Source organism: Gossypium raimondii, chromosome 4, assembly GCF_025698545.1.
Source record: "Gossypium raimondii isolate GPD5lz chromosome 4, ASM2569854v1, whole genome shotgun sequence".
NCBI lineage: Eukaryota > Viridiplantae > Streptophyta > Magnoliopsida > Malvales > Malvaceae > Gossypium > Gossypium raimondii.
In genome coordinates, this window is record NC_068568.1 from 48,714,740 (window position 1) to 48,725,690 (window position 10,951).

The following is a 10,951-nucleotide window of genomic DNA, read 5'->3' on the forward strand; positions in this document are numbered from 1 at the left end:
CCGCCTCAGTCACGAGCTAACTAAGATCCACTTTACCCCCCGGGATTTACTCCACCTCATGCCCACGCAATGCAAAGAGAATACCCCCAAAGAGAACCTACAGGCCTGGAACAACATCCTGCTCCATCTGCTCATTTAGGACAAAGAATATTTGTATCGAACCCTGCGGCTAATCCTTCAGATCCAATTGTTCCAGACCTAGATGATCCTGTAGAAGTAGCAAGGCTGAGAATTGATGACAATAACGCTCAGGATAAGTATAGGATCCTGGAAGAGAGGATCAAGGCGGTAGAGGGTGCCGAAGTTTTCTCTACTTTGGGTGCCAAAGAGCTTAGTTTGGTACCTGATCTGGTTCTACCCCTAAAATTCAATGTGCTAGATTTTGAGAAGTATGATGGAACAAGATGTCCAAAGGCACATCTGATCATGTTTTGCCGAAAGATGACTGGTTATGTAAATGATGATAAATTGTTAGTACACTGCTTTCATGATAGTTTGGCTGGCTCAGCTCTTCGATGGTATAATCAGCTCAGTAGAGAGAGAATTCGATCATGGAAAGTTTTGGTGTCAGCATTCTGTGAGCAATATAGGCATGTATCGGATATGGTGCCTGATCGATTAACTTTACAAATGATGGAAAAGAAGCCGACGGAGACTTTTCGGCAATATGCACAAAGATGGAGGGATATCTCTGCTCAGGTGGAGCCTCCGTTAACTAAGACAGAGATAACGGTCCTCTTTATCAACACTTTGAAAGCGCCGTTTTACGATAAATTGGTGAGGAGTGCCATAAAGGACTTTGCGGATATTGTAATATCCGGGGAGCTTATTGAAAATACCGTCAAGAGTGGGAGAATGGAAGGCTCCGAGAGTTTAAAGAGGGCGGTACCCGCAAAGAAAAAAGAGGCAGAGGCCCATATGGTTGGAACCGAGAGTCAATGTACCCCCAATCCGTATCCCGCCCAATCACGACCTCATTATCGCCCACCTTCAAACTTCTACTTTCCTCCTCAAGGTCCTTACTATCAGACACCTATGTCTTACCCCGTTTGTACTGTGAATAACCAAAGACCATTCACCGTGTTCCCACCAAACACCATGTCTGCACAAGGCCAACCCAAAAATGAACAAAGACCAACAAGACCCAATCCTGAAAAACCTCAGTTTACTCCAATTCTTGTATCATATGGAGAGTTATACCTGAAGCTGTTGGAAAAACAATTAATTTCCCCACATTACATGGCACCCCTGAAGCCTCCATACCCGAAGTGGTATGATCCTAACGCTAATTGCATGTATCACGCTGGGAATCAGGGACACTCTATAGAAAACTGCATTGTGTTTAAAAGGAGGGTTCAAGGTCTTATTGATGCCGGTATTCTACGATTTGATGGTGTTAGCAATGTGACGGGAAATCCTCTTCCTAATCATACTGGCGGGAATGTAAATGCGGTAACAAATGAAGACAATTGGCAAGCCAAAAGTGATGTTACCGAAGTAAGAACACCTTTGCAGAAGGTATGGGAGTTGATGGTTGAAAATGGCTTGCTCCACCTGTCTAGTAGAATTCTCAAAGAAGCTAGTACAAAAGACCAAGGTTTTTGTGATTTCCATGGCGTCGAAGGGCATGAAATCCAATCTTGTAAAGAATTTAGAAAGTTACTTCAGGACATGATGGATAACAATGAGGTCAAGGTCTTTTATAAGGTGGAGGGGACCGATGAAGGAGAAATATGCGCATCTGATAATCAATCGATGGCTTTCCCTTACAGCGTCGATAGACCTTTGGTGATTTATTACGAGGCAAAGAAGGAAAAAGTCAGTCGAGAAGTTAAACCAAGTTTGATAATCGAAGTACCTGCTCCTTTCCCTTATAAGGACAATAAGGCAGTGCCGTGGAATTATGATGTCAATATCATTGTACCTGAGGGTGACAAGTCCAATGTTGTGAGTGAAGGTGTTAGCGGAGTAGGACATTTTACTCACAGCGAAAGATGTTATTCTCCCGAGACGGTTGAGCCAAAGAAGAAAGTTGTTGGTCCGAGCCAAAAAGGAAAAGCACCAATGTATGAGGTTGAGGACGATGTTGAAATACCACCCGAGCAAGAAGTCAAAAAAGCTGTGAATGAGGAGGAAGCACGTGAGTTCTTAAAGTTCATTAAGCACATCGAATATAGCGTTGTAGAACAATTAAAAAAGTAGCCGACCCGAATCTCGGTACTATCTCTATTGTTGAACTCGGAGCCACATCGAAATGCCTTGCTAAAAGTGTTAAATCAAGCTTATGTGGCGAACAATGTATCTGTGGAAAAGCTTGATAGGTGGGCAAATAATCTAAATGCAAATAATTTCATCTCCTTCAGTGATGACGAAATACCGCCAAATGATAGGGGCTCCATAAAAGCATTACACATCACAACCAATTGCAAAGGTTACATATTACCAAATGTGCTCATCGACAATGGATCTACACTCAATGTTATGCCTTTGGCCACACTTTCTAGGATGCCGGTTGATATGTCCTACCTAAGGCCTTGTCATTCTATAGTAAGGGCATTTGATGGGACACGGCGAGAGGTCATGGGAAAGATCGAAATTCCTTTAAAAGTGGGGTCATGTGAATATGATATCGAGTTCCAGGTCATGGATATCACACCTTCATACAATTGTCTCTTAGGAAGACCTTGGATCCATTCTGCTGGGGCAGTTCCTTCATCTCTCCATCAAAAAGTAAAGTTCATCATGGGTAGCCGCTTAATTACTGTTGGTGGTGAGGAAGACATCGTCGCATCTATTTCTACTGATGCACCCTACATCGAAGTAAGCGAAGATGCTGTAGAATGTTCTTTTCGCTCCTTGAAATTTATCAATGCTGCATTTGTTGCTGAAGGGAGTAAGATCCCCATTCCCAAATTGTCGAGGAATACCAAGATGGGAATTAAGCTGACTGTGGGAAAATGAGCTCGAGCGAGAAAAGGCTTTGGAAAATATCAAAAGGGATGGTTAGAGCTTTGAAACCAATGCACCACAAGGGTCGATACGGTTTGGGGTTCAAACCAGATATTTATCAAAGAAGGAAACAATTGCAGAAAGATCGAGAAAGAAGAATCATAAGAGCTTCAGGCCAGGAGTTGGAATAGGAGCTATTAGCGTATCCTCATTTGTCAAGAACATTTACATCAGCAGGAGTGATGTACCCAGCGCAGAACAATTCGCATGTCACATTACTGATTGAAAATGGTCTTCAGAATATCAGCCTAAATGCTATTGACAATGAGAATGATGCAATTAAGAATGCTTCAATGATACGCCCTTGTCCTCCAGGATATGTTTTGAACAACTAGACTGCTGTGGACCTCCTTGTAGTTTCTCAGTCCTCTTCAGAGTAATGCCTAATGTTAACCCTTTATTTTGTGTGTCCTTAAACAGTAAGGTTCCTTTTGTAAGAGCTTATGTTTGCTCTTTATAATTTCAATGAATATTAATAAAGATGCATTTTGTTTTATATTGTCATGTTCTTTTCATTTCCATTAACTTTGAGACTACTCCTTTTATTCATTTTCTTTTCCGACATATGTCTCATATCATCTCATATCATTGCGTGTTGTTTCCAATACCTCAATGCTCTTCTATAGTTTTTTTTCATTCACCTTTCAGGTGCTCAGATATCAATGGCATGAATAATCCCGTTATGAATCCTGAAATCAATTTTGAGAAGGCTGTTTGTTTAGGAGAATTCGAAGCTGACGAAAATGCTGAAGATTGTGTCTCGTCTCCTGACTTACTGAAAATGGTAGAACAAGAAGAGAAACAGATCCTACCCCATCAAGAATTTGTTGAGGTAGTGAACTTGGGGAATGAAGAAAAGAAACAAGAAGTGAAGATTGGGACTTCTATTTCAGAAAACACAAGACGGGATTTGATCACCTTGCTCCATGAGTACAAGGATGTGTTTGCCTGGTCTTATCAGGATATGCCAGGATTGAACACAGATATTGTGGTCCATAAGCTCCCACTGAAACCAGACTGCAAACATGTTCAACAGAAGCTAAGAAGAATGAGACCTGAAATGCTGTTGAAGATAAAAGAAGAAGTCAAGAAACAATTTGACGCTGGCTTCCTACAAGTCTCAAAGTATCCAGAATGGGTAGCTAATATAGTCCCAGTGCCGAAAAAAGATGGCAAGGTGCGGATGTGCGTGGATTATCGTGATCTGAATCAAGCAAGCCCTAAGGATAACTTTCCTTTACCGCACATCGACACTTTGGTGGATAATACGGCAAAACATTCTTTGTTTTCTTTCATGGATGGCTTCTCAGGTTATAATCAGATAAAGATGGCTCCCGAAGACATGGAGAAAACTACATTTATAACAATGTGGGGAACCTTTTGCTACAAGGTAATGCCGTTCGGATTAAAGAATGCTGGGGCAACATATCAGAGAGCCATGGTGACGTTGTTTCATGATATGATGCACAAAGAAATAGAAGTTTATGTCGATGATATGATTGCCAAATCTCGGGAAGAAAGAGAGCATGTGGGGAGTCTTAAGAAGCTGTTTGAAAGATTAAGAAAGTTCCAGTTGAAGCTTAACCCGGCTAAATGCACGTTTGGGGCTACCTCAGGAAAACTGCTAGGTTTCATTGTTAATGAAAGAGGTATTGAGGTTGATCCAGATAAGATAAAAGCTATACAAAAATTACCTCCCCCGCGTACACAAAAAGAAGTCAGAGGATTTTTAGGAAGGTTGAATTACATTGCTCGATTCATTGCTCAACTTACCAATTAGTGCGACCCAATTTTTCGACTCCTTCGAAAACATAATCCGGGAGAATGGAACAAGGAGTGCCAAGTGGCCTTCGATAAGATAAAACGGTATTTGTCTAATCCTCCTGTGCTAGTACCGCCGACCCCTGGAAAACCCTTAATATTGTACCTGACCGTGTTTGAGAACTCAATGGGTTGCGTACTGGGACAACATGACGAGTCGGGGAAAAGAGAAAAGACAATTTATTACCTCAGCAAGAAGTTCACAGAGTATGAAGCAAAATACCCTTCAATTGAAAAATTTTGTTGTGCATTGATTTGGACGGTTCGAAGGCTCAGACAATACATGTTGTATCATACGACATGGTTAATTTCAAAACTGGATCCAATAAAGTACATGATGGAGTCACCTGCACTCTCAGGAAGAATGGCACGATGGCAGATCTTACTGACTGAGTATGACATCGTGTATGTGAGCCAAAAATCGATAAAGGGAAGCGCGATAGCTGACTTCTTGGCAAGTCGAACAGTAGAAGAATACGAGCCTTTGATATTTGATTTTCCAGATGAAGACTTGATGTGCATTTCAGAAAAAGAGAGTGAGTCATCAAAAGAAAAATCATGGAAGATGAGCTTTGATGGTGCATCGAATGCATTAGGCCATGGGATCGGAGCAGTCTTAGTGTCACCAGAAGGAGATCATTACCCGCTCACTGCCGGATTGAACTTCTTCTGTACCAATAATATAGCAGAGTATGAAACTTACATCATGGGACTTCATGCAGCTATCAAGAGGAAAATTGAAATCTTAGAAGTACACGGGGACTCAGCATTAGTCATTTACCAAATTCGTGGAGATTGGGAAGTGAGGGATTTGAAATTAGTCAAATATCACGATCTCGTTGTGAAATTGGTCAAAGAATTCAAGGAAGTGACTTTTAACTACTTTCCACGAGAAGAGAACCAATTGGCTGATGCTCTGGCCACCCTGGCTTCAATGTTCAAAGCAAACAGAGAAACTGAAATAATGCCTATCCAAATGAGCATATATGAGACCCTCGCACACTGTTTTAGCATTGAGGAGGAGTCAGATGGACGACCATGGTTCCATGATATTTTAGAGTACATCAAGAACCAAAGGTACTCCGAGGAAGCAAACGAGAATGACAAAAGAACAATCAGAAGAATGGCAATTGGATTTGTTCTTGACGGGGATATTCTATACAAAAGGGGAAAAGATCAAGTGCTCTTGAGGTGCGTGGACGCTATTGAAGCTAGAAAGATACTTGAGGAGGTTCATGAAGGAATTTGTGGAACACATACCAGTGGTTTCACCATGGCCAGGCAGATTATGAGGCTTGGTTATTATTGGCTGACGATGGAAAGGGATTGCATTGGTTTCGCACGAAAGTGCCACAAATGTCAAATTTATGGTGATAAAATTCATGCAGCTCCGTCGCCCCTTCATGTCATGACTTCTCCGTGGCCTTTTTCTACGTGGGGCATGGATGTTATAGGGCCAATTTCCCCGAAAGCTTCCAATGGGCATCGATTCATCTTTGTGGTTATAGACTACTTCACAAAATAGGTAGAAGCCATTTCGTTTGCTAATGTGACAAAGGCTGCAGTCTGTAGGTTTTTAAAAAAGGAGATTATATGTCGATATGGTCTGCCTGAAAGAATCATTTCAGATAATGCTTTAAATTTGAACAACAAGATGATGAAAGAAGTATGTGAGCAATTCCAGATAAAGCATCATAATTCTTCACCCTACCGCCCGAAGATGAACGGAGCAGTAGAAGCCGCTAATAAGAACATTAAGAGGATTATTGGGAAGATGACTGAGACGTATAAAGACTGGCATGAGAAGCTACCATTCGCTTTGTACGCATATCACACCTCGGTACGGACGTCTACGGGGGCAACTCCTTTTTCTCTGGTCTACGGGATGGAAGCCGTTCTGCCTATCGAAGTAGAGATCCCATCCCTGCGCGTCTTAATGGAGACAAGATTAGAAGAATCAGAGTGGGTTCGAGCTCGATATGATCAGCTAAACCTTATTGAAGGGAAACGATTGAAGGCAATTTGTCATGGATAGATGTATCAGAAAAGAATGATCACGACCCATGATAAAAAGGTGCGGCCAAGAGAATTTCGTGAAGAGGAGCTTGTTTTAAGAAAGATCCTCCCGATACAAAAGGACTTTCGAGGAAAATGGTCACCAAATTGGGAAGGGCCATACGTTGTAAAAAAGGCATTCTCAGGAGGGGCTCTGATTCTCACTGAGATGGACGGGAAAGAATTACCTAATCCAGTGAACTCAGATGCTGTGAAGAAATATTATGCTTAAAAAACAAAAAAAATAGGAAAAAATAGAAAAAACAAAAAAAACAGTCAAAACAAAAAACAAAAAAAGGAAAAAACAAAAAAGGAAAAAACAAAAAAAAAGAAAAAATCAAGATGAAAACCCGAAAAGGGCGTCTTGATGAACAAAAAAGATTAGGATGAAAACCCAAAAGGGCGTCCTAACAAAGTGGGCTCGGGCTTAAAGGAGCAAAGTGACTTGAACGGGGAGTTGAATGACGAAGTCGTAATATTTGAAGCATTCTCAGAAGCTCGAAATCTTCTACACAAGAAGCCGTGCTCGAAAGGATCCAGGATGAAGAAATGCAGAGAAGTTCATGCATTGGATATCTAGAGCATTTCTGGCCATTGAATTCGCTTTCTTTTCTTTATGACGATTCATTTGTTAAACTTTCTCAATTTTTTGTTTGTTGCTTTTGAAAAAAAAAATGAATGTGAAGTCTTTCTTTCATGCCTACTTTGTCTTTTTATGCATCTCATTTTGGATTCATTTAAATGATAAATAGCAAGATGACATACTCTAAACAAAAGGAATGTTGAGCATTACCTGGATGAGAATTTGATAAATACAAGGACCTTGAAGCAAGAACAAAGTTCAACGAGGGGGCAAGAGGGTGATATACGAGGAAATGTGGATCACTCAACAAACTTGGAGATGGGCACAAAACCTGAGAGAAAGTCAAGAATTGAGGAAATGAATGCGGATCCTCACGAAAATCAAAAGTGGGGGCACGTGATAAACAGCCCAGGGTGCATGACATGATCATTTAGACACAAAAGCATTTAAGACAAACATGTGCATATCATAATAACATCATACATGACATATACAGGTATACCAGTAGAGCAAGGAATACTGGGAGAAAGCTGCACAGAATTAATGAAGAAGAAGGCTTTTTAGTTTCACCAGATTTTTTCTGAAACCCTGTTTCTTTCAAGAAATATTTTTCAATTTCTATTTTCAAAAATCAACTCATATTGCGAGAGGTGAGTTGAGTCTTGGGTCGCACGCTGAGGTATTTTAAATTTCTGTTTTTTCAAAAATCAACTCATATTGCGAGAGGTGAGTTGAGCCTCGGGTCGCACGCTGAGGTATTTTAAATTTTGCTTTTTCAAAATCAACTCATATTGCGAGAGGTGAGTTGAGCCTCGGTCACTGTTGAGGTATTTCTTTTAAATTTCTGTTTTTCAAAAATCAACTCATAATGCGAGAGGTGAGTTGAGCCTCGGGTCGCACGCTGAGGTATTTTAAATTTCTGTTTTTTCAAAAATCAACTCATATTGCGAGAGGTGAGTTGAGCCTCGGGTCACGCTGAGGTATTTCTTTTAAATTTCTGTTTTTCAAAAATCAACTCATAATGCGAGAAGTGAGTTGAGCCTCGGGTCGCACGCTGAGGTATTTTAAATTTCTATTTTTTCAAAAATCAACTCATATTGTGAGATGTGAGTTGAGCCTCGGGTCGCACGCTGAGGTATTTTAAATTTCTGTTTTCAAAAATCAACTCATATTGCGAGAGGTGAGTTGAGCCTCGGGTCGCACGCTGAGGTATTTTAAATTTCTGTTTTTTCAAAAAAATCAACTCATATTGCGAGAGGTGAGTTGAGCCTCGGGTCACGCTGAGGTATTTCTTTTAAATCTCTGTTTTTCAAAAAAAATCAACTCATATTGCGAGAAGTGAGTTGAGCCTCGGGTCGCACGCTGAGGTATTTTTTTTAAATTTCTGTTTTTTCAAAAAAAATCAACTCATATTGCGAGAAGTGAGTTGAGCCTCGGGTCGCACGCTGAGGTATTTCTTTTAAATTTCTATTTTTCAAAAAAAAATCAACTCATATTACAGAGGTTAGTTGAGCCTCGGGTCACGCTGAGGTATTTCTTTTAAATTTCTGTTTTTTTCAAAAAATCAACTCATATTGCGAGAGGTGAGTTGAGCCTCGAACCATGCCGAGGTATTTCTTTTATATTTCTGTTTTTTTAAATCAACTCATATTGCGAGAGGTGAGTTGAACCTCGGACACATGCCGAGGTATTTCGTTTAAATTTCTGTTTTAAAAAAAAATCAACTCATAATGCGAGAGGTGAGTTGAGCCTCGAGTCACATGCCGAGGTATTTTCTTTTAAATTTCTGTTTTTCAAAAAAAAATCAACTCATATTGCGAGAAGTGAGTTGAGCCTCAGGCCACACGCCGAAGTATTTTCGATTTCTATTTTTCAAATAAAAAGAAAATTTTGGACAGTCGAACAAAATTCAGTGCTTTTAAGTCTTTGCTCTATCCCTGTTTCACAGCGATGAGCAAAGAGGGGCAACTGTAATCACTGAATTTTGTTCGGCTCGATTTCGTGCTTTTTTTAAAAATATATTTAAAAAAAATACAAAAAATAAAAAATTATATTTTGACCCCCTAAACTTTTTGAAATTGCATTTTAAACCCTAAATTTTCCTAAAATTACATTTTGACCCATAAACTTTTTGAAATTACATTTTGACCCATAAACTTCCTCAAAATTATGTTTCATTTCAAAACTTTTGTCATTTACAAATTGGTCCTTCATGGAAAATCCCCAATAATCCGTGAATTTCGTTACACCTTACGATTTCTGGTCACGGCCTAGGCATGGCCTTCCCACTGCTACCGCAAAAAGAAGCAAAATCAACTATAAAAGGAATTTAAACTCCAAAAATGGACCCCTCACCCACGAAAAAAATAAAAAAAAACTTGCAAAAAAGCTTTGAAAATAAGAGAAAATGAAAAAAAGAGAGGAGAAAATAGAAGGAGAGGAAAGCCTCCGACGACGGCTCGACGGTGAATACGACGGCGATGGCACCAGAGGCGGCGTGGGGGCTAGGGTTTTGAAGAAGAAGAAGTAGAAGAAGAAGAAAGAAAAAAAAAAGAAAAAAATAATAAATAAAAAATATTATAACAGTCGGGTCAACCCGACCCGACCGAATCGATCCGACCCGACCCACCGATGATCCGACCCGACCCACCGACGATCCGACCAACAAAGAACCCCAAAGACCAAAGAAGAAATTTCACCAAAGACCCCAAGCCCAAGAAAAAAAAAAAGGAAAGGGAAAAGAAAAACAGCTAATCCAACAGCCCAACAAACTGGCGATTTCAAAGGCAATGACCAAATTTAGCAGCCAATGAAGCCTCCAAGCCCAACGCAAGCACCAACATGCCGGAAAAAAAAAAAAAAAAGAAGAGGAAAAAAGAGAAAAAAAAAGAAAAAAGAAAAAGGGGCCCAAGTTGTGCGACCCGTTCGATTAAGCTCGTATTTTCGAGCTTTTCGGTAATTTTCTTTTTTCATTTTTAATTTAATTTGTGCACTTTTATAATATCTCGTATTTTATATTATGCTTTTAATATTTTCTTTATTTTTATTTTAATTTTACAAAACATTAGTATATTTATTTTATTTATTTTAATTTTAAATAATTTAAATAAATGAGGCAACGAATCGATCTAACATTAAATCGTCGATTTCATCGCTATGTTGGGTGAATGTTACCGGTTTATGTTAAATACGATACGTCCTTTTAAAAATTGTAAATATTCAAAAAAATTGTATTTTAAAAAAAATCCTCGGGTTTTGAAATTTTCGTGTCTTCAAAAAAATTTTCTCTTGTTTTCAAAAATAAGGTAACTAGTCGATTGACACTAATTCGTTGATTTCATTGCTATGTTGAGTGAATATCACCGATTAGTGTTAAATACGATACATGCTTAATATAAAATCGGAAAATTTTTCGTGTTTTCAAAATTCTCGTGTTTCAAAAAGTTTCATGTTTTCAAAAATTATCGTGTTTTAATCGGATCA

The 10,951-nt window shown here is 39.4% G+C and overlaps 1 protein-coding gene across 1 annotated transcript; it reads left to right on the forward strand.

Annotated features, from left to right (window-relative positions):
* Positions 1-69: 69 nt before the first annotated feature.
* LOC105778856 (uncharacterized) lies at positions 70-7,117 on the forward strand. Its single transcript, XM_052629290.1, is given in 2 exon segments — positions 70-2,915; positions 3,658-7,117. Coding segments are annotated over 2 exon segments (6,306 nt in total).
* Positions 7,118-10,951: the final 3,834 nt, after the last annotated feature.